Genomic DNA, 24849 nt, shown 5'->3' with positions numbered 1-24849 from the left:
AAATGACCTATAGTAAGAGAGAAGTATGTACAACATGGATGTATGGGCTCTTCTGAGTTGGTCCTTCTGTTCCCATTTAATTGTTAGGACATAAGAGCTTTAGTCAGATTCTGAGTGAGGAAACAAAATCTTTTAGGAAAAAGTAGAGATCAATTTCTTATTTTTATGAATAAAATTTTTACTTTTAGAGAATACTTTTTCTGAACGCTCCTTAACTTAAAGGATATTCTGTAAATCACCCTTTCTGATACTGATCAATGAACACTCAGAGATATCAATATCTTTCCACTCTATGATGACACTGCTAGGAGATGTAGAGTTGGGAATCCTCAGCCAGCCCATCTGATGGCTGGATTTGTGGGAAGAGGATTTAGAAAGGATTTTCTGTGTTCCTCTTTGGTTGCATGTAACATCAATATTTCTTAATTTTGTGTTTTTATTGTTTTCTTATTTACATTAAGTTTGCCTGTCCTGATTTCACCTGCCTTGGATTAAAAACATCTAGAATATCGGTCTGTCTGATTTTTAATCTTTGATACTGTGCTTTTTAGATATCAGATATCAACTTTATGTTCAAGGCCTGTAAATCAGTACTTCCCATCCTTACCCTTCTCTCCTTAGCTCCTAAGACATAGATTAATAAATTAATACAATTATTGTCATAGTCTATTTAGTTCTTTCACCTTTCACAGAATTTTCCCTCCATACACAATTCATTGTGCACATTAGGGTTGTTGGTCACTCATCATCTATTCCCCTTCATCTTTCACAGTTGAATCGAGATATTGGCAGAGTTTCCACCCTTCCTCCATGCAGCAGTGTATTATTACTGAGAAGCTAACGCCCTACAGGGGTGGCCCCTGATTAGTCTAAGCCATTGAAATTTCTGTTAGTTGGAGGACAGAATATCCTAATTCATACAGTCACCATTTATTTCCTGTTATTGCTTTGATTTTGCTGCTCCAGCCACAAAATTTGAGTCCTATTGTCCTTGACTAACTGCATCTTCCCAACCAGATTTACTTCTGTCGTTCATTATGTCTCCTCCACACAAAATGACTGAGTTACTTTACCACTCTTCCATTGTATAATTTTCTCTACAGTGGATTCACCTCTTTGCAAAACTTAGGTTCTGAAGCCAATTTATAAGGAAATAATTTCTTATAATTACTCCTGAGTATTCTTCCTTATTTGATCACTAGATGGAGTTGGTTTGTTTTTTGGCCACGAAAGGGAATGGTCTTTATTATTTCAATTTATTTTCTTTCTTTGATTTTTCTCATTTTTTTTAATGCTTTGGTTGAATTGGTGTAGTTTAATTTCTGTAAGTTAAATATTTGTATGATAAAACCTTGTTAATCTTGAAATGACCTGCTGCCTCTCCTATTTGCAAATTTGTATCCCATTTTCAGCACATGGAACTAAGTTCACCTTGTGTGTTGGAGGTTCCCAACACTGCCCCAACACTTGATTTTTTAGAAGAACTCACAGGACTCAGCCCATTGTTGTACTCATGGCTAAGGTTTATTACAGTACATAGTAGGTGTGTACAGCCCTATCATAAGGGAAGAGGGACAGGCAGAGTCTGGAGGAACCTGTATGCAGTTTTCCTTATGCTCTCTCCCTCCCGTTAAGGATCACACAAAGCAAATATATATATACATATGTGTGTATGTGTGTGTGTGTGTGTGTGTGTGTATATATGTGTATATATATATATATATTTTTAGATAGAGTCTTGCTCTGTTACCTAGGCTGGAGTGTAATAGCCCAATCTCGGCTCACTGCAGCCTCCAGCTCCTGGGTTCCAGCAATTCTCGTGCCTCAGCCTCCCAAGTAGCCGGTTTATAGGCATGTGCTACCATGCCCAGCTAATTTTTGTATTTTTAGTAGAGATGGGGTTTTGCCACGTTGTACAGGCTGGTCTTGAACTCCTGGGCTCAAGGGATTCCCCCTCCTTGGCCTCTCAAAGTGCGGAGATTACAAGCGTGAGCTACTGCACTTGGCCAGAGCATACTCTTTGCCCACAAATAAAAATGCAGCCATACATGTGTGACGTTTCTGTACAAGGAAGCCCATTAAACATTCAATGCCCAAGATTTTTGTTAGAAACTCATAGGCGCCTTCTCCCTAGGATATACCAAAATTCCAGACTTCCAGAAGGAAGACAGGTGTTCAACATAACCAATATTGTTTACACAAGTAGTCTAGGCACAGTAAAACACCCTGATATGTTAACTATTGACAGGGAACACTCTGAGAGCCAAGTTCTCCCATGCCCACCAAAGGCCAAACTTGCAGGCAGGACTTTTTGGCAGTCTCAGGCCTGCTGGGTTTATTCTAGAGACACACCTCTCTTTTGGAACCTTTTCATAATGCACTCTTCTCTGCTCTAACTCTTACTTTTCATCTTGGTCCATCCTTGGGACTTGGCACTGTATGTTACTTTACACCCATGTGTACCAATTCATTTTGGAAATGAATGCAGTTCATATGTATGTCCTTTATAGTGATCGGTGCATTGCTTTGTGAGCTTTTTAAACATTGTGTTTTCTGCTTCCTCATACTGAAGGTATAAATTGAGTAAAGGAACTGTGTTCAAAAATTTCATCTGTGGCTTTTCATAGCACATTTGAAAATAACCAATAAAGAAATGTATAGTAAATGTTGTTCAGTAAATATTTACTGACAAAGGATGTTACCTTTTAGAATTTTTCAGCACAGAACTATGATTGCTGGATGATTATGAGAATTACCTTAGTAATTGGGAAGTATTTGGTTGCTTAGGTGCATTTTTATGCTAAAATCATTGATTGGTTTCTCTGTCAAGTTATGTACATTTTGAGGAGAATACTGTTAGATTTAAATGGGTTGGGTGGATTCAATTTTAATAGCTTTAGAAAACTATGCAGTTAGGAGAGGAATTTGGATTAGGAGATCAAGATCAAAGGAAAAGTAGATTAAAAGAATTTTTTCTCCCTGTGGATTACACGATGTTCTTTTGTTATTTGGTGTTTCTATAACCTTTGCACAGAAGTTTTCAGATACAAAGCATCTTCTCCTTTTTTTTTCTTTTTTTTTTTCTTTTTTGAGATGGAGTCTTGCTCTTTGCCTAGGCTGGAGTGCAGTGGCACGATCTTGGCTCACTGCAACTTTCGCCTCCCGGGTTCAAGTGATTCTCCTGCCTCAGCCTCCTGAGTAGCTGGGACTACAGCCGTGCTCCACCATGCCTGGCCAATTTTTGTATTTTTATTAGAGACGGGGTTTCACCATGTTGGCCAGGCTGGTCTCAAATTCCTGACCTCAAGTGATCTGCCCACCTTGGCCTCCCAAAGTGCTGGGATTACAGGTGTGAGCCACCACACACACAAAGCATCTTTTTCTAAAAACACCATCAAGACTGTGATCTCTGGATCTTGGATATTGCCATTGCTTTATATGTGACCACCAATTTTTTAAAATAATTTCATGTTTTATGATTAGAATTTTGCTACCAAAAATTGCTTATTAATATTTAATACCTTTTGTAAACTCTTTTAATATGCTATAGGGAAAATCCTCCAAAAGCTGACTGTAGGCTGGTCATGATAGCTCATGCCTATAATCCCAGCACTTTGGAAGGCTGAGGCCGGCAAATCACTTGAGGTCAGGAGTTCAAGACCATTCTGGCCAAAATGGCAAAGCCCCATCTTTACCAAAAATACAAAAATTAGCCAGATGAAGTGGTACACATCTGTAATCCCAGCTACTTGGGAGACTGAGGCTGGAGAATTGCTTGAATCCAGGAGGCACAGGTTGCACTGAGCCGAGATTGCACCTCTGCACTCCAGCCTGGGCCACAGAGCGAGATTCCATGTTAACAACAACAACAAAAAGATAACTGATGACTATAAGGCTAGAAGTCTATGCAGGTCTGAAATCGATATTAAAAATTGGGCAACACTAAGGCTTCATAAAACTTTAACAGGATTTAAAGTTTTATGAATCATTGCTGAGGGATCTGATGCTGCCAAACTGTCAGAAGACATGCTGGCCTTATTATTATGGTTTTCTAATACCTTGGTGAAATAACACTTTTTGCTTATGAAAGTCACTTGCTTAACAATATTGACAAAATAAAAAGTAAACAAATAAGCCACTAAGTAGCTACGAGAAATGCTGTAACATTCATGCATAAAACCCAGCATGTTTTACAGAAAACCCCTAAAACAATGGGTACAATAAGCTAATGTCAGTTAAACTCAACTGTATTCTTTTTTTTTTTTTCCAAGAAGGCAGAAAGTGGTCACTGTTGTATTCTTCATGTGATAAAAAAGCTTATCTGTCCAAAAATGCCATTGAAATCTGAGTAGCTGAACAGGTTTGTAAAACTATAGAAAAGGACAGTTTCTATGCATTAAGGTGCTTTCATAAATTTGCTGTGGAAAAGATGATGTGGTTTTCACTATGTCTTTCATTTTATGTCAGGTATTTATTTTTTTAAAAAAATTGGCCCAATTTAAAAAGTACTTTGAAAGGCAAAGACATGGAGTGTTTTAAAATATTTTACATTAAGTATCTTATAAAACATTTTTGAACATTTAAAGGAAATAAAGGCAATGAGGGTTGAAGAAAAGACACATCGTATGAGCTTTTAGTTAATAAAATATTTGTTGAGACTGTATCAAATAACAGGCTTCCTTCTCTGAGTGGTCAGTTGTCCAGGTATAGGATTTGCTTTGCTACAGAAACCTGACCAAGTTCTTCAGTTATACTTGTATTTCTGTCTTTGACAGTATCATGAGACCTTTCTTAATATGGATTGTTTATAAAGGCAATCTCGGCTAAATGTCAGGTGTGGCAACCAAAAATTACTTTTGTGATTTTTAAGCTGCTTCAATAGAAAGAGTGCCGAGGTCAGAGGTCATAATCGTCCTTTCCAGGCTGGACTCTGTCCCGTGTTAGGAGGGTTTTGACAAGTTTGTGTGCACCCATGAGGATAACCCAGACAGTGATGGAACTGAAAAATCATGTCCGATAAGGAAGAAGTTATTTGTTTTGTGGAAGAGAAACATAGAGAGGGAGGGATTCTTGCCTTCAGAAATTTGAAGGGCTACAGATGGAAGAGAAATTAAAACTCCTTGAGAGGGCAGAGCTGCAGTTACTGGCAGTGGGTCACAGAGCAAGGTGTTTCAGTTTGGCATAAGAAAGTGTGTCAGTACAGCTAAAATGACGTCTGGGTTGCTACTACCTTATAATATTCAATTAGAGGCTGTTTGAATATGTATTTGAATTTGAATAGTAGTGTTAAGATATCCTTAACACTATCTTTGTTCCTTGAAAGCACTATGTTTGTTCCTTGAAAAAGCTGACATGGCTGGGTGTGGTCACTCATGCCTGTAATCCCAGCACTTTGGGAGGTCAAGGCAGGAGGATTGTTTGAGCCCAAGAATTCGAGACCAGCCTGGGCAATATAGGGAAACCCTGTCTTTATACAAAATAAAATAAAATATTAGCCAGGCAAGGTGACATGCACCTGTAGTCCCAGTCCCAGCTATTTGGGAGGCTAACATGGGAGAATCATTTTTTGAGCCCAGGAAGTTGAGGCTGCAGTGAACCATGATAGTGCCGTGCCACTGCCCTCTAGCCTGGGCAACAGAGACGCTGTTTCTAAAAAAAAAAAAAAAGTTGACATGGTATATATGTTCCCAGCTGTGCCATTGAAAGCAGAATGTTTATATTTAAGGTGTCTGTAGCCATTGTGGGCCCAGTTTCCTCACTTTACGAATACCTTATGATTGCAAAATACCCACTGGTATAAAGAACTGTCACGCATTTTATTTCATTTGATGCTCTCACAGGTTCTGTGAAGTCGCAGGGCAAAAACTGTTATCCCCGTTTTAGAGGTCAAGTGATCATGGCTTAGTTCAGTGAGAGGAAATGACTCACCCAAAGTGATGTAGTCAGAGCCTTGGATGACATCTAGGTTTTTGATTCCTGGTTTAGCATCTTTACCCTCCAAAATGATTTTCTTCCACTTGAAATTTAAATATTTGTCACAAAAAGTGACTTTATTTTTCTCATCAGTACTTTTATATTAACTTTGTGTGTATTATATGATGGATGTTATTTAGTAAAGAAACAGGGATCTGTAAATGCCTGTATTTCCTCTCCATCTGCTTTCCCAGGGCAGAGGAATCCATGGGTTAGGATTACCAGATAGCAGTTAGCAGGTGGGAGGCAGAGGGACGGAAGGTAGAAGGGAGTTGTAAGTAGATAAGCTACAATGATGTGTGTGTGTGTGTGCGTGTGTGTGTGCTCGCGCGTGTTCATAAGCACACACAAGCAAATAGTAATTTTAGAGAGAATCCTTTGAACAATCAGTGGGGAAATAAAACCCATGCCCTTTTCTTGGAAACTATAAATCACTACAGTTTCCTAGCTATGATCGTTGCTGATTTCTGAAAGTGTGTCTCCCTTTGGTTTAAATCTGACAACAATGTGCCGTCAGAATTGATTACTTGAGCACACTTGCTTTTTTGTGCTCCTAAAGATATCCTGAAGTCTGGATAATTAAACACTGAAGGCAAGGCATATGGCCTTACTTTAGTTAAAAACAATTGCAGAAAGAATGCCTGTAATTTAAATACAAAAATGTGGTGGCATTTTATACTCTGAAGACATCCATACTCTAAATGTTAGTGCTTAAAACTACCTTCTTTGAAGAGCCTTGTTGAAAGACAGAAAGGGAAATATGTTTTATTTAATAAATAATACTGTAACATAACATTGTAATTTTTCATTAAGGATATTATTTCTATCTTTTTTGGAACTGACTGTATTTGCTGCCATTAAATTTTACCATACATTAAATCAAATTTTATCTATCTGTTACATTTTGCCACTTCTGGGGGGCAAATCTGGCTGACTGGCTTTGCTCTTGGAGGCTTGATGGAATGTATATAGTTAGTGAAAAATTCCTCAGGCATTTGAAATGATTGAAGGAAAAAAATAGAGTAAGCAACACTGTAGACTCTTCTTTGAAAATTAACCATCCCCATAATAATTGAGCTTCTCTGTCTATAGTTGACCCAATTTAACAAATAAAATATTTAAGTTTAGGGAAAGAAGATTTGTATCTCTCTCCCTGCTCCCTATTTCCACTTTCTTCTTTCATTTACACGTTAGGGTTTTCTCTAATCGAGCTGAGATTTTTTGTGGTTTCCTCTGTCTTTTTCTGGGTGGGAACACAAAATCAACTATGACATATTCGATGTTATGAACTTTTAGTCTGAAAAAAGATACAGATACACAGTAGCAATGACCAGCACATTATTTCTCTCAGATACTTGAAAAGTGATGTCAGTAGCATTCAACAGAGGCTAGACCCTGCCAAGTTCCCATAAGGGAATAATTTCATTAAATGTGAAGTGGCAAAGTCATAGAGACATGAACAATTATATTGAAGCATAAAAGTTTTCATTTTCACTAGAAGATATCTTTCCCTTTCCTACTTTATTTTATTTTACTTTGAGAGGTGGAGTCTTGCTCTGTCTCCCAGGCTGGAGTGCAGTGGCGCGATCTCGGTTCACAGCAACTTCTGCCTCCTGGGTTCAAGTGATTCTCCTGCCTCAGCTTCCCAAGTAGCTGGGACTATAGGCGTGTGCCACCACACCAGCTAATTTTTGTATTTTTTAATAGAGATGGGGTTTTACTATATATTGGCCAGGGTGGTCTCAAACTCCTAACCTCAGGTGATCTGCCTGCCTTGGCCTCCCGAAGTGCTGGGATTACAGTTGTGAGCCACCTGCCTGGCATGTTTCCTACTTTAGCTAACCTTTTTGTGTAACTACTGTAGGAAGCCTGTGCAAATCAAACAGGTTTTCGAACTGAGGTGGTTTTTACTACATGATGAGACTGTTGACTTCATCATTGGCCGCAGGTATGCAGAAGATGATCCTAAGTCAGATAGTAACCAAATACACTTCATTTCCAAGAAAATTCAAATAAAAGAAGATGGTATTTGGAAGACTAAGTTTTGACAGTAACATAATACACTTTGGCAGCAAAAATTAGTGAGATGCTGAAACATGGTACTAGGAGGAATTTTCAGTCTTTTTTATTCCTTAGATTTAAAAAATGTTCAATTTATTACCTCAGGGTTCAGTATCAAATTAAAATAGATAAATGGAGACTTTAATAATTAGCCAGCTGTCTGGAGTTGTTTTGATTTGGTGTCTCTGGGAAGAGGAAAGATGGACTAGATTACTTTTGGATGTCTCTTTCAGATGATATGTCAGCAAGGCGGACACTGTGGTTAGGGTAGTGAGATAAAAGGCGTGTGCACAGGTAATCTACCAGCTTTGGTGGAGTGTTGAAGACTAGACTGGTGCAATGAGGAAATGGCCAGCCACTTGAAAGCTGGAGAAGACAGATAGGCCCCAGAGAGCAAAAACTCTCTAAGAACTTAAAAGTTGTTTGGGTAAGCATATTTGGAATAAAATGGGCAGTGATTCTGTTAATGAACAAAGAAAGTTATTTCAAATATGAATATGTTGGTAATGTAGTATATTGCTGGTTGTGATAGTGTTGTTCTGAGAATAAAGGTAAATCAGCACATAAATTTGTGTGTATTAAAAGTGATACATTTCAGAATAATTTTAGTATAAAATCAAATTATGTATTTCCCTTAAGATGGAATATTGTGTGAGAAAGTGATAGCCAGGAAGTGCATATGTCTAATGGACTGAAAAGGAAATTAAGTTGCTAATACTGAATAATTGAACATAGTTGGGGCCAAAGGGCCTGGGAAAAAGCTGAAATACACAAAGAACAAACAATGCCCCTGGTAAAAACTCAAATATTCTTACTATAATAAGTCACAGAGAAATATTTCTTCTGTTTCGTATCTTTGAAGAAAGAATTCCAAATGTTAAACACATCTGATATATAGTGCTTACTACTGAGTGACAAATGTATGATTAAGAAGGGCCATAAACTAATTTCTCTAAGTAGTGCTGTCCTCTCAAACTGAGATATGCCCTGGGCAAACCCATTTGTGTTTCACTACATAAAGTTAGTCAGCTTGTGTGGATTTCAGTAACAGTTATAGATTTTCAATTTCAATTCTACTGAGAAAATTTTTCATTCAAGTATCAGGTGGCATTGCCACCTGCTGTGCTTAATTTAGCTTTTTGTCAATATAAACAGTTTTGGTGCCATTGCTGTGAGGGTACCTGAAAGGAAGGACTTTATATCCAAATATTTAAAATTATTTGTTTACTTTGCCAAAAAATGTGAACTGACATGCCCATTGAGGCAGAGGTATAGAGTGTACATTCTCTTTACCATATCAGTGTTGCTGGACATTTTTGGAATTTCCTAGTGGGCAGTGAGTGTCCTGAGTCGAAGTGTAAGTAACAATTACACTTGTTAAGCAGAACAATTTTCAGGCACCTCCCAAAGCAGATCTTTTCAGTGAGAGTTTGTTATTTAGTGAGAAGTGTTACAAATTCCCATACCTTCACATATAAGCATCTTAAGTATGTAAATATGAGGTATTTATAGTCCTAAATTGCTCTTTTAGAAATTACAATATGAAAAATTAAATTCGTGCTTCCCAGTGATGGTCTGGCATTAATTATTGAGGATCCCTGGGCACTTAAGAAAACAGGAATTGTTTGAGAAACATGGCAGTATGTCAGATAATAGGAACAGGCAAACTGTATTCTTTCCTGGGTATTATATATTAGAATCTTTAAATATGAGTTTTTGCAGTACATGTAACAGATGTGTCTTTAAAATGTTTTTTGCGTAAAAATAACTGTACCTGCCCAAAGTAACTGTCTAGATGGCTTCCTGGTCTGTTAGTCCCCACATGATCTGCTGTCTGCCAATCTGTTAGATCTCAATGCCCACCACTTTCTCGGTTGCTCCTTCTGTTCCAGCCTTATAACCTTCTTACTGTTCTTTGAATGCACCTAATTCATTTCCAAACCCAAGGCCTTTCTCCTTGCCTTTCACTTGCTGTACCCTCTGCTTGGGAACAGTCTTCCCCTAGCCCTCTACTGGCCTGTTCCCTCCCTTTAGAACTCCCCTAGCCCTCTACTGGCCTGTTCCCTCCCTTTAGAACTCTTAAGGTCCTCTCATCAAAGGGCTTTTCCTGATGGCCTCATCGAATAGAGCCCTTCTCTTAGTACTCTATTTTCTCCTGCTCTGTTTTAGTTGTCATTGTAGTGCTCATCTTTACAAGAAATTATATTCTACATTTGTTTACTTTTAAGTGCCATGTGGTCTGGGGCTTTGTCTTGTTCACTGAAAGATTCTTGATGCCTTTAGCCATTAAGGACCCAATAATTGTTTGTTGAATGAACAAATGATTGTTCAGATGTATCTTGAAAATACATACCTTATTGGACTGATTGTCTTTTATTTTATAAAATAAAATTTTGGAAATCTAGTATTCTTATCAAGTCTGCCAAGGTGAATTTGTAACCTATATGTTTGTGTTACTTGGTGTTGGAGATATGGAGTGCTAATCACTCACTCCTCTCCCTTTTTTCCTGTATTCTAATGGAATAGAAACATGAAGTGAGAGTTGAATGGTGATTGGTATATAAGTTTTATAAACTGGGCAAGTCCCTAACAACTGATAATGCAGGGGTTTTGGAGAAGCTAGATTTCAAGTAACTTGGATTCAAGAATGTCCAATGGGCTACCTGCTTTTGGAGTTACTCCCCTCCTCTATCCCGTTGAATGTAGAGTAGGCCTGAGCAGTGAGATCGTGTGGTCTGAGACAAAAAGCAGAGAGCCCACCGTCCTCAGCAATCCATGAGTGGGCCATGAAGGGATAAAATGGGACTGTTTCATTCATTCACTAGTAAAGAGCATAACATTTTGTCTCATTGGATGTCAGATTCCCACTGGCTAGATGAGCAGGTTCTCCTTTTATGGAGATGATTCAGTAAGCAGGTCCAGAGAGGAACTGAAACGATTGCTCCAGTTCTACCCCTCTCAATTGGGAAATAAGCAGTATGACCCTTCTCTTTGGAGAAAAGGGGAAGGTTGCAATAATGATTATTCTCTGAACAATTGTGATTGCAATACATATATTGGAATATACCTACAAACCGAAATAATTTTGACCAGAAAACAGCTATCAACACAGGATGTTTCTGAGAGTTCACTGCAATTGTGAGTCATCTAGACATGTGCCAAATGAAATAGTAGGCTCTATTTATACATGTGTTTAAGAGAAGAATGCATGTTATTCCAACTTCTATTTATCACCTATCAATAAAAAAGGTATATACTTATGAAAAAACGTCATGTTCTAACCTTGGTGTGTTTAAAGGCTAATATTCTGACTTCCATTGTAAACTCAGGAGCCTTTAATGTTTCAGGTTCGTGGGAGTAAGGGAGAAGTTTTGTACATTTTGGATGCTACCAACCCACGGCACTCCAACTGGCTTCGCTTCGTTCATGAGGCACCATCTCAGGAGCAGAAGAACTTGGCTGCCATTCAAGTGAGCTTATTTGCTTCTCATTTGTACTATGCACTGTGTGGGGGATGAATTAATGTAACTGTACTCCCTGTTTTAAATTTATTTCCCAATGATCTGCTTCAAATAACAGTAACTAACTCATAAAAGCAGAGAAATCTCATGTAGTCAGCATATGTAGGAAAGGGCAAGCCTAGCTGTAAACTAACACCAGGGCACTTACTTTATGAGAATTCCTGAGGGAATGAATTACACAGTCTGATATTGTCCTTGGCAGATCTCGCTTTCAGGTACTTTTATTTCATTCAGTGAATATTTATTGATATTTTTATTTGTTTGATAGTTTATTTTGTTCATAGTACTATACCCTCTGTTAGTGTTTGGGAAAGCCTTTTTGGAGAAGGTTTACTTGGGGATATTCCCTGTGACTAGGCTTTGAGCTTGTCGGAGGTGGTGTGTTAGTCAGGGTTTCCCAGAGAGACAGGTGCAGTGGCTCACATCTGTGATCTCATTATTTTGAGAGGCTAAGGTGGTAGGATCACTTGAGCCCGGGAGGTCAAGGCTGCAGTGAGCCATGAAGATGCTGTTCCACTCCAACCTGGACAACAGAGCAAGACTGTGGCTCCAAAAAAAAAAAAAAAAAGGAAGGATATATCCTTATATATCCTTTTTTCATATAAAAAATATAAAAATATATATATGGTTGTGTGTATATATGTATTTGTATATGTGTATATGTATTGTGTATATATGTATATGTTTATATATGTATGTATACATATGTATATATAAAATAGGGGATTACCTCACAGTGATTATAGGAGCTGGTAAGTTTAAAATCTACATTGCTGATGTTCCAGTTTAAGTCTAATGGCCAGAAGCTGCTATAGAACCAGGAAGAGCTGATATCCCACTTGGAAACCCATCAGGCAAGAAGAGCTAGTGTTCCAGGTTGCAGGCTGTCAGGAGAATTCTCTCTTGCTCTGGGGTAGGTCAGCCTTTTGTTCGATTCAGGACTCAGCATGATTGGATGAGGCCCACCCACATTATGGAGGGCAATATACTTTATTCAAGTCTCCTGATTTAAATGTTAATCTTTTCCAAAAACACCCTTACAGAAACACCCAGAATAATGTTTGACCAACTATCTGGGACCCTGTAGCCTAGTTAAGTTACCATATAAAATTAACCACCACTGGTGGGAACCATGTTTTATTGAATTCCATTTCCCTGTATCTGCTGGACAAAACATTAGGTTTTGATACAAACTATGAGTTGAACTTAGGTGATCCCTCAGTGGAAAATAAGGCAAGAAGAGAAAATGATATAGTTTTTAGAGGAGCCCTATAGTTAAAACACATTGATCAGATGACCAAAAGAATAAGGAACATTAAATTCTGGCAGATAATTGACTGATTACATGTGAAAGTTCATCTTCCTGGATCCTAAACTTCAGAAGAGGAAGTAAAGCTATGGTTGGCAAAAGTAAGAGGGGAAGGGAAAAGAATAAGACATGAACAGTATTTGAGAATCTACCATGTACACTGTTCAAGAAGCTTCATATACATGTGGTCATTTATTCATAGAAATTCTGATAGACAATTTGTTGACATTACACTGATTTCATTCAGTTCTCAATATAAAATCAACAGTAGCAAGAAGGAAAAGGCACAGAATTAAGTTTTAAAGTAACTAGCAAACAGTCATCTCGACTATTTAATTTCCTAATGTCATCTAACCAATTTTTTTTCAGTACAAATAAGTATTAGATAATCAATGTGATTACTGCCTCTTTTTGCATGGATACATGAGAGATGACTCTTACTAAACAGCTGAGGTGACATGGAAAATAGGATCTCTGGCAGCTGGAGATATTCAAGCCACTTTTCCGATTATTCATGATGGTCATTGATCCAACCACAAGTTTAAACTGATCTTTTTTTTTCTTTTTTATCATGTAGACATTATTTTTTCCAAGTATTTATATATTTTTTCATGGCTTTCTGAGGCAAACTCATCTCATGAGAACATCATTTATGTCAATATTTTAATTTACAGACTCTGTTTCTTTGTAAATGTTACTATTATTAAAATTGCCTATAGAGCCATGAATTTACCTTAAGCCAACCCGTCGTTTTGGTAGGTTCTCCATCATTGTGATTGTGGAGAATATTATTTATGCTAGATGGTTTTTCTTTTTAGGTGTAAATAATGATTTTAAGCCTTCTCCAAATTCCTTCAGTTTGAGAAATGTCTTCTTATTGCCTATTATTTCTGTAGAATCAGTAGGTCTCTTTCTTTGCCTAAACTTACAAAGTGTTATGTGAGTTTCATCTTATATTCCCTTAGGTAATACTTGTTTAGGAGTTCCCCTTAACTCTTACTTGTAATGATCTCTTTAGTTAATGGAAAACAATGTCAATAAGTGTTTATACCTTGATCTTTCACCATTTACTCTGCTACTCTACTATGCCCTGTGTGTTATCATATTGTAGGCACTTCGCTCATTTTCAGTAATCACATTGTCTAAGACTTACAGTTTTCATATTCATTTAGTACATTCCATGCAGTACTTTTCTTCTTCTATATCAACTGTGTTTTTTCCTTGAAAGAAAATATAAATCACAAAAGATGACAGGTACTCCAAGAAATTATTAATGACTTAACAAGAGGAGTGAAGGGGGGATTAGAACAGGACTCATGTAACTGGTGGGTTCTCTGAAATTTCGCTCCTGAATTAGAATCTAAGTATGTTCAGAAGCCACTCTGAGAGGCTTTTGGTGCAGAGCAATGACAGTGGCTTTCATTTCTTTTAACACTGTTTTGCACTTTCTTAATGGGGATGCAGTGCACTGCTACCATGTTTTTTGTCATAGATTACAATAGGGATCTTTGTTAGCTCCCTTGAGGTAACATCTTTCTTATTTTGAACAGTAGCTGGAGTAGAGGATTGCTGAGGGTTCAAAATCACATCTGAGCTAAAGACAGAGAGCAAAATAGTTGGGTCACATGGCTGAAAGGGATGTCAGCCTTCTAATTGGTTGGAATGGTCTCCTAAAGATTGCATTCCCGAAACATTGAGTTGGTAAGATCACGATGTTTCCTGCATAACATTATGAATCACTTGCATTCCAAATTGCATCTGAAGTTTGGGGTATTCAGGAAATTTTTTATTTGAGCTGTATATCCCAGGAGTGGAGTAAATGAGAAACATTTGTGACTATGTGGCTTGCTCGGTGGAAAACATCAATACTTGGTCCAACTTTTTTGGACAAGGGATTATGAAGTTGAGGTCTGTTTTGGCAGGGAATTGAAACTCCTTCTTGGAGACTTGATTATATTTCTAGTTTTGCAGTTTATTTGATTTTGGAAAATTTGCTTTGGAAATGATGACTTAAGTATCTGAATTATCAAAGAGGGATCTAATAAGCAAACAGTTCTTCCCACATGCAAACTTTTCAGAATAATCATTTAACTGTATGTTCAGACTTCTGAAAAGTTTCCAACTATGGCTAGAAAATTCTAAATGTGAAAGTTGTGGCTTAAAATGAACTAAAATGTCCTTAAGCTCCATAAGAAATGGATGATTCTTATTAAATGCTAATTTTGTTGCACTAAAGGAAATAAATGTATATGTAGCTTAAAAATATTTTTGACCTAGTTTGTGTTTTCAGGCTCTTAAAAATTTCCGTTCTTTTGATAGAAAATGAATATTTTATGCCACTTACGGTTGAAACTATTAATTATTTGAACATTTCAGAGATGGAGTGCTACATCTCATATTCTTAAACCCATATTTTCAGGCATGTCTTTCCTGTGACTATTTGCCATACTTATCAATTTACATAAAAAGGTAAAAACATTTGGGTAAAAACATTTGGGTCCTGGTGCACTTCATGAGGGGTGTCAGGATGTGAGAATGGTCTAAATGAGGTGAGAAGGCACTGGGTATTGAGCCAAGATATTCTCACAGCTCTGCCCCAATTCTGCTGTCAGTTTAGAATGCTCATTACCAGCAGTTATTTTGTCACAGATTGTTGAACCTCCTTTCTCTGCCTTGCCTGAGGATGGATAGTCATAGGCAATTTATCCTGGGGTCTTCTCTGGCGACACGTGAAATTTAAATATGACAGAGCTGGAAAATCACATGTGGATCTCTAAAGAGAGAAGCAACTTTGTTTTCCAAGCACAGATAAGACATTCTCCATTGTCACTAAGCTACCAAGATCCATAGGAGTAACAAATAATGCTGATACAGAATTCAAATAGCAGCAGTACCAACTAAGCAACCAACAAAAATAAATACCAAAAGGATTTATTACTTATGTGCAAAATAAGGGCTTTTCCAGTTCTCTATCTTTCCTATTTCTGTTTTTTCTTACCAGATTTATACAAATGGCATTTTTAGAATTTTTTAAGAATCTGCCACAAAATGGTAAAGTACAGCTATCTGGTGATTTTCTTCAATCATAACATAAAAATAACAGTTAAATAACTTACAGATCTATCTTTTAATAGGTTATCTTCCAGTAAGGTCCACATTTGTATTTTATTAGGGTAACATTTTAAACTAAAGTAAAAATGCAATTGGTCCCATGAGGTTTTAAATACCTGCTCTACTTTCATTAATTTTGTAGCTTATTGACAGGGCAAATATGTATTTATAGGAATATTCTTAAGTTATTTATAGTGGTAAAATTGAAATCTGTGTTAATCCTTAAAATGATGATGATGGCAGCTAACACTTACTGAATGCTTACTGCATGCCAGTAAGCAGTTATTCACTTATTAATGTATTTATTAACTATTTACTGTGACTGTATGAGAAAGATATTATTATATAATTTTCATCTTCCTTTGTCAGATAAGGATACTGACTCTCAAGAGCATCTAAGTAACTTGCTTGAGACCACACAGCAAGTGAGTGACTGGGTTTGATTTGAATCCAGATTATATGTCTTCATTGTCCACTCTTTTAACCCCTGTGTTGTAATACCTTAAAGTTGAGATTACTTTTTGAAAATGTAAATTCAGATCTTAAAAATCTTTCATGTTTCTGAACTTGGTATTAGATATTTTTGAAACTGCTGACAATTTTCAAACAAGGTTAATTTTAAAATATATATTTTAAGTTGTTTATATTATGTATCCCTTGATTTTTTTATGTTCCCAAACTGTCCTTAATTCATTATAAAGCATTGCACCTGCTTCTTCTTCATATACAGGTCATGCCTAGGCAACATCTATTCTTGTCTCTTTTTCCTTTTGTCTCCTCTTGCCTCAGTTTAGCTGCTAGCTAATGTGCTAAAAATGTGATAAAGTTAACATTTAGATCTCTTGAAATTATTATAATAATACACTGTAGTAAAATTTCAGAATCAGAGCCTGTCAGGTTGGGTGTAGAGGAAAGTTTTAATTAGGTGGGACTTTCTGTGCCTCTTGTCCTAAGAACCATAGAGGAAGTTACCTTTTCTACTTCTATTGAAGACCAATCCTGCTTCCCAGTATCCATGTCTCACCCAGTGGTAAAACAGAATCTTTTATAACCTAATCTTTGACTAATATGAAGGTTCTGTCAGTCACTTTTATTAGAGTATGACTTTTGAGTTATTTGCAGAATGACTTTCATCTAGCCTGTCTTATCTGTTTGTATTTATGATTGTAGTAGTTATCCATTGTTATGTAACAAATTTATCCCAAATTTTAACAGCTTAAAATAACAAATATGCAGTATGATTTTATACAATTTGTAAGGGTCAGGAATTTAGGAGCAACTTAGCTGAGTGGTTCTGGGGTTCTGGTTCAAGGACTTTCAGGAGGTTGCTGTCAAGTGGTCAGCCAGGGAAAACTTGATTGAAGTCTCTGAAGACTTGATTAGGCTGGAGATTCTGTGTCCAAGGTCTCTCACATGGCAGGAGGCTTCAGTTCTTCACCACTGAACTGGGGCTCTCTCTGGGGTTGCTCAGGACTTGACAGCCTGCTTCTCCCAGAGAGGGTGATGAGAAAGAGTGAGAGTAAAAGTGAGTGAGAGGGAGACAGAGAAAGAGAGAAAAAGGGGGAGCTGCAACCTTTTATAACCTAATCTTGGAAATAACGTTCCATAGCATCACTTCTGTTGAATACTGTTAGTCACACAGGCCAACCTTGGCACAGTGTAGGAAAGGACTACACGATGGTCTGGATACCAGGAGTCGAGACATCCTAGGATTTGAGACATCCATCTTCAAGCTACAACAGTGATCAGTGGGGAGAATATGCTTTATGTAAGGATGGAATAAGGTTAGAGTAAATGGAAAAGGCAAACACTTGATATACAATCAGAAGGGATGCAGAACCCAACCCAGTTTGGATAATATTAAGAAAGGCAGTTTCAAGCAATAGAAAGAGCATGAGCTTTGTTGTCTAAAGGACTTGAAGTAGATCCCTGGCTCTGACTTTTGCTGGCTGAGCAAGTTACTTAACTCATTCATTCAACCCATAGCTATGGAGCATCTGCTACATGCCAGGCCCAATGCTGAGCACTGGAGATACTACGACTAAAAAGATGATCTAGCTCTTGCCTTCATAGCAATAAAAATAACCTTTAAAACTGCTCTTCTTCGTGAGTTGATTGTAATAATGCTTACTTCATTGGATTTTTGTGAGGACTAAATTAAATGAGATAATATATACAAAACACTTAGCCTCTACACACCTGGAGATGCTCTGGGTTTCATTGCAGTCCACTCCAAGAAAGTGAGTATCTTAGTAAAACACCATACCATCTTTGGTTTCACAGTGCATGTAAACATTATATTTATACTATACTGTTGTCTATTAAGTGTGCAGTAGCATTATGTCTAAAAAATACACATACCTTTAAAGAATACTTTATTGCTAAAATGTGTTAATGATTATCTGAGCCTTCAATGAGTTAGAATCTTTTTGCTGGTGAAGTGTCTCACCCTGATGTTGATGGCTGCTCATTGATCAGGGTGGTGGTTGCTGAAGGCTAGGGTGGCTGTGGTAATTTCTTAAATAAGACAACAATGAAGTTTGCTGCATCGATTGACTCTTCCTTTCACAAAAGGTTTCTGTGTAGCATACTTTGCTTTTTGATAGCATTTTATTCACAGTAGAACTTTAAAAATTGGAGTCAGTCTTCTCAAACCCTGCTGTTGCTTTATCAGATAAGTTTATGTCATATTTGAAATTCTTTGCTGTCATTTCAACAATGTTCACAGCATCTTCACCAGGAGTAGATTCCATCTAAGGAAACTACTTTCTTTGTTCATCTGTAAGGAGCAACTCCTCATCTATACAAGTTTTATCATGAGATTATAGCAATTCAGTCACATCTTTAGGACTCACTTCTAAGTCTAGTTAGTTCTCTTGGTATTTCCGTCACATCTGCAGTTACTTCTCCTGAAGTTTTGAACACCTCAAAGTCATCTATGAGGGTTGGAATTGACTTCTAAACTTCTGTTCATGTTGATATTTTGCTCTTATCTCATGAATCACACGTGTTCTTAATGGCATTTAGAATGTCGATCCTTTCCGGAAGGTTTTCAATTTACTTTGCTCAGATCTACCAGAGGAATCACTGTGACAGCAATAGCCTTATGAAGTGTGTTTCAGAAAGAATATTTGAAAGTCGAAATTTATCCTTGATCCATGGGCTGCAGAATGGATGTTGTGTTAGCAGAAATTAAAACATTCATCTTCTTGAACACGTCATCAGAGCTCTTGGGTGACCAGGTGCCTTGTCAATGGCAGTATTATTTTGAAAGGAATTTCTCAAATGAGCAGTAGTTTTCAGCAGTGGGCTTAAAATATTCGGTAGACTATGCAGTAAACAGGTGACAGTGCCATCATCCAGGCTTGGTTATTCCATTGATAAAACATAGGCAGAGTAGATTTAGCACAATTCTTAAGGGCCCTAGGATTTTCTGAATGGTAAATGAGCATTGGCTTCAACATAAAGTCACCCGCAGCATTAGACTCTAACAAGATAGTCAGCCTGTCCTTTGAAGCTTTGAAGCCAGGTGTCACTTCTCTCTTGCCATGAAAATTCTAGATGGTATCTTCTTCCAATAGAACTATTTCATGTACATTGAAAATCTGTTGTTTAGTGTAGCCAGTTTTGTTAATTATTAATATCTTAGATAGATCTTCTGGATAACTTGCTGCAGCTTCTCCATCAGCTCTTGCTGCTTCACCTTGCACTTTTGTGTTATAGAGATGGCTTCTTTCCTTAGACCTCATAATTCTGCTAGCATCCAACCTTTCTTCTGCAGCTTCTTTGTCTCTCTCAGCCTTCACAGAATTGAACAGAATTAGGGCACTGCTCTGGTTTGGGCTTTGGCCTAAGAGAGTGTTGTGGCTGGTTTGATCTTCCATCCAGACCACTCAGACTTTCTCCATATCAGCAGTAAGATTGTTTCACTTTCCTTATCATTTGTGTGTTCACTGGAGTAGCACTTTTAATTTCTTTCAAGAACTATTCCTCTGCATTTATAACTTGGCTGTTTGGCCCAAGTGGCCTAGCTTTCAGCCTGTCTCAGCTTTTGACATGCCTTCCTCATAAGCTTAGTCATTTCTAGCTTTTGATTTAAAGTGAGAGACGTGTGACTGTTTCTTTCAATTGAATACTTACAGGCCATTGTAGGGTTATTAATTGACCTAATTTCAATATTGTTGTGTCTCAGGGAATAGGGAGGCCTGAGGAGAGAGAGAGAGATGGGGGAAGGGCTACTGGTAGAGCAGTCAGAACACACACACTATCAGTTAAGCTTGCCACTATATAGGTATGGTTTATGGTGGCCCCCTAAACAATTACAATAGTAACACCAAAGACCCTTGATCATAGGTTATCCTAACAGACACAATAATAATAAAAAGGTTAGAAATATTGCGAAAAGTAACAGAGGCATGAAGTAAGCACATGGTGTTGGAGAAATGGCTCTAAGAAACTAGCTCGACGTAGGGTTGCCACAATCCTTCAATTTGTAAAATATGCAATGTCTATGAAGCACAATAAAGCAAAGTGCAATAAAACAAAGTATGCCTGTAAGTGCTGATATAGTAAGCTTAAATTTTCATTATCACCACCCCTTGCCAGGTTTGTAGTTTTTGTCTTTATAATATTGTCTGTATATGAAACAAAGTAAAATCTGTTTTATTTCTTATAAAGCTTTCCCAGAGTATCTAATATAATTCTGTGCATGTAGAAGACTTCTCAGTAATTATCTACTACTCAAGAGACAACCTGCTGTGTGGAGTGACTGAAGCCTAGTGAGCCTGCCCCACAGTGGCTGCAGTGGCCTATGCACCCTGCTACTGAGCTCCTCTGTGGTTAGGTGCACGAAGCATCCTCTTAGGCCACTTGAGTAGTATTTACCGTGGATGACATTGTGCTTGCTGTGCTCTGTAGCCATTCTCCTCTTTGGAAAGATAAGGACTTTATAGACACAAGAAATACCCTGTGGGGAAGAAGTCTTACTGTACTGTGTGCTGAAATCTTTATTAAATGTAGTGGCTTGGTGACCCTAGGGATAGGATTAAAATCATTATGCTTATATGTTTGTGCCAAACCACTTTTCAGCTTTTTTAAAGAAGAAAGTTTTGTGCAGGCTGATTCTTTCTTTCTTTTCTTTTCTTCTTCTTTTTTTTTTTAAGGCAGGAGCTCATTCTGTTGACCAGTGTCTAGTGGCCTGATCATGGCTCATTGCAGCCTCCATCTCCTGGGTTCAAGGGATCTTCCCAAGTAGCTGGGACCACAGGCATGTGCCAGCATGCCCATCTACTTTTTAAAATTTATTGTAGAAATGGGGTCTTGCATTGTTGCCCAGGCTGGCCTTGAACTCTTGTGTTTAAGCGATCCTCCTGCCTTGGCCTCGCAAAGTGCTGGAATTACAGGCATTAGCCACCATGCCTGGCCTATAGAGCACCTTTTATGTGCTCATTTATGGTGGTCTTGTGCAGGACATTGGCATTAAATTAAATTAATTAATTAATTTATCTTGAGACAGAGTCTGTCTCTGTTGCCCAGGCTGGAGTGATGCAGTGGCACAATCTCGGCTCACTGCGACCTCTGCCCCCTGGGTTCAAGCTATTCTCCTGCCTCAGCCTCCCAAGTAGCTGGGATTACAGGTGCACACCATCATGCCTGGCTAATTTTTGTATTTTTAGTAGAGACAGGATTTCACCAGCTACGTTGGCCAGGCTGGTCTCAAACTCCTGATCTCAAGTGATCCGCCTGCCTCAGCTTCCTAAAGTGCTGGGATTATAGGTGTGAGCCACCATGCCCAGCTGACTGATTGTTTCTTATAGAAATCCTCTGAATTCTGCCTGCTCTCAGATGTTTTTGCAGATTGGGTAATGCTGGATATTAGAAAGTTGTGTCCCTAGAAATTACAGCCTTATGGGGCTCATATTCTTTCCATATTTAGTGACCTAACAAAGCCTACCTCTGTAACATTAACCAAAAGAAGGCTAGAGGGCTGAAGAATGTTTGTTCCCTCATTGATTTGGGGCTTTTGGTTGTAATAGGATTGGTGATAGTGAAAGTGTGCAGCAGAATTGAAAATAGAAATTCTGTGAAGTTGTCCTGGGGGGAAAGTGGCAAATCTTACATTTCATATTTAGATTATAGTGTTTAATTTAAAAATTTTAAAATTTGTAACATTTTAAAAATAGTTAATTTGAAATATTCCCATGACTCCTAGAATTGAAATCCAAAATACTTAATATCATGATGACACTTAGATAAACTATTTATTTACATTGTCATCTCTAGAGGCTGAATTTCTCAAGAACGGCGTTTGTGTCAGTTATGTTTGTTTCCCAGTGTTCATTTCGTCTAGTGGGGGCTCCGTAAGTCCTTGTTGAACTGGCCTCCTTTGGCAGCTCTTCTGCCTCTTTCCTGATGTGGTACACCTAGTTGAATGTACCTTGTCACTTGGGAAAAGGCTTACATCTGTTTCCTTTAAAATAACAGAAAGCAAATGCTTCCACTTGAACTCTGGCCTGCAGTATATGTGCATGTGAGTATTTGGTCTGGCAAAGTGTCACATTTTTACTCTGTGAGTGCTGAGTATGTACTTGTATGTGTGTACACATTTCAGTCTACTGCTAAGTAGTTTTATCTTAGCCAGACTGCTGTGCAGCCAACAACACCTCATCGTTAATGTCAAAAGTCTTTTTACAGATATAACCACAGACAAGCAGAGCCTTTAATTCAGATACTCTGTTGATTAACAACCAGAGAGTTCAGTCTGGACTCATTCAGAAAACTAGGATATAGAATAATGAAATAGCTAAGGCTACTGAGAAAAGAAGTATTTACTATGAAGTGGTAGTGTGCTTTCAAATCATACCTAACAAATGTAGTAATGAAAGATTAGTATTTGAGAAGTGATCAATATTGCACTAAATATTCTGGAACTGGGCTATATCATTACAAGATTTAGGAGGTACGGTAGAAATTAAAAAGAAGAATCTTAAGAATGTTTTAGTCACTAGAAAATATAATGAAACATTTGTTATATACGGAGCCAAGCAAACAACATGAAAGCTCACTTACCAGAGGAGGAAATTAAACTAACAACCGTGTATGTGTGAGTGTGTGGGGGTGTGTGTGGTGTGTATTTTTGAAGTGTTAAAACTAAAATCTAGACACCCAGAATAAGCACATATACTACTTGTTGCCAGGCAAGATTTTTGGTGTATGAACATAAAGAAGGAAATGACTTTGTTTTTGTGTTTCAAAATTGGAAATATGTTTTATGGTAAGTTTTAAATTATTTTTTAATGGTTGGCATTAAAGAAGTCAATAAACAAATTACAAAGTGAAGTAAATGTAATGGATACAACACAAAACAGTAGAATTAGCCACATATAGGTCTTTATCAATGGAAGTTGAGTAGTCTAGGGAAATTTCTATTCAAAGAAACCTGTACTATATCCAGTGCCTGAATAGACTGTCATAAAAGGTTCAGCCACTGTTGAGCAATACGAAGTAAAATGTGAAGTTCTGCATTCTATCACTGAATTCACTACTCAAAAGAAGGTATAAAAATTATCTTGTACTTTATGTACTGTACTCATTGTAATTTGTATAACAAAGTTATACTGTATTAAGCCAAGTATATTTCACTCTGATAATTTTGACAAGTCTACTATGTCACAAAATCTAGGAAAATGTTACCTTAGACCCTAATCTAATCATCCTTGATTGAGTCTTAGTCACCATAGAAATCTCACATGATTTAAAAAACACAAGGATAGGTAGAGATTTGTTAAAGGATACAAAATTACAGCAAGATAGGAAGAATAAGTTCTAGACTTTTTCACCGGGGTCCCCAGCCCCTGTGCCGTAGACCCATACCTGGCTGCACAGCTGGAGGTGAGCCACGGGTGAGCGAGGATTACTGCCTGAGCTCTGCCTCCTGTCCGAGCAGCAATGGCATTAGTTTCTTATAGTGATGGCAGTGGAGGGCTGTCTCGAGTGGCTGCTGCCATCATGCCAGCCACTGCAGGGAGGGTATGGGGAGGAGGCAGACAGCCCCCCTGCAGCCTGCCGCCCTAGGGGTCACCATGATGTGTCCGGGTTGGTTGCCTGTCAGGCCCATCGTGGGCAGAGTCGTGACCTGTGATGGACAGAGGGGCCCCATATTGCGGTCCTGGGTCAGGCAGAGAGGGGCCCTGAGATGGAGCTGGGCCTGGAGTGGTGGTGTGCTTGCCCATGGGGTGAAGGGGCTGGGCCTGGGTCACGGAGCTGGGGCCACACTTTTTGGGCCTGAGGTGGGAATTGGGAGCAGTGATTGCTTTGAGGACCCGGCCACCCATGCAGTCACTGTACCACCCTGCCGAGGGTGCTGGGCTCCTATGCCTTGGGAGGAGGCTCTGTGTGGGGCTGCCCAGGGCCATGTCCATGGGGTCCACCATGCATTGGGGTGACTGCCAAGCCTGACATTCCCAACGGCTGGGCCTGGGGCCCATGATCCACTCCCAGAGGAGCTCCTCCCCAGGCAGGGCCCTGAGCCAAATGACGGGGAGCCCCGGGCTGTCCCTGAGCACAGGGACAATGGAGGGAGCTTGTGGCAATGTCACTCTTACCCCAAATGCTGGCTCTGGCCCGACGAGAACCTGGAGCCCTGCCCCAGGGTATGAAGGGGCACAGCCGGGACTGCATGCTCCATGGAGCCAGTGGGAGCCAGGAGCAGGTAGCAGCCGCACCCTCCCAGATGCGGCTTCAGCTACCCAAGTTGGTGCTGTGGGCCCAGGCCTCCCTGTGTTGCTTGCAGGCTCTGAAGTGCCCGCTCCCACTCCCTGGCTTCTCCCAACTGTCAGCGCCTACTCTAATCTCAGATCAATGTGGGGCTGAGCC

At 38.6% G+C, this 24849-nt stretch overlaps 1 protein-coding gene across 8 annotated transcripts in view; it reads left to right on the top strand.

Annotated features, from left to right (window-relative positions):
- PRDM5 (PR/SET domain 5) overlaps positions 1 to 24849 on the top strand; it is a 238818-nt gene that overhangs the window by 57967 nt on the left and 156002 nt on the right. For all 8 annotated transcript variants that reach the window (XM_054554414.2, XM_063723623.1, XM_054554413.2 and 5 more), the window contains exon 3: positions 11382 to 11504. In XM_054554414.2, coding sequence (XP_054410389.1) covers positions 11382 to 11504 — 123 coding nt within the window. The remainder of the gene's footprint in view (positions 1 to 11381; positions 11505 to 24849) is intronic.

The sequence above is a fragment of the Pongo abelii genome, chromosome 3 (assembly GCF_028885655.2).
Source record: "Pongo abelii isolate AG06213 chromosome 3, NHGRI_mPonAbe1-v2.0_pri, whole genome shotgun sequence".
In the NCBI taxonomy this organism is placed as follows: Eukaryota; Metazoa; Chordata; class Mammalia; order Primates; family Hominidae; genus Pongo; species Pongo abelii.
This window is presented reverse-complemented; position numbering and strand designations above follow the sequence as displayed.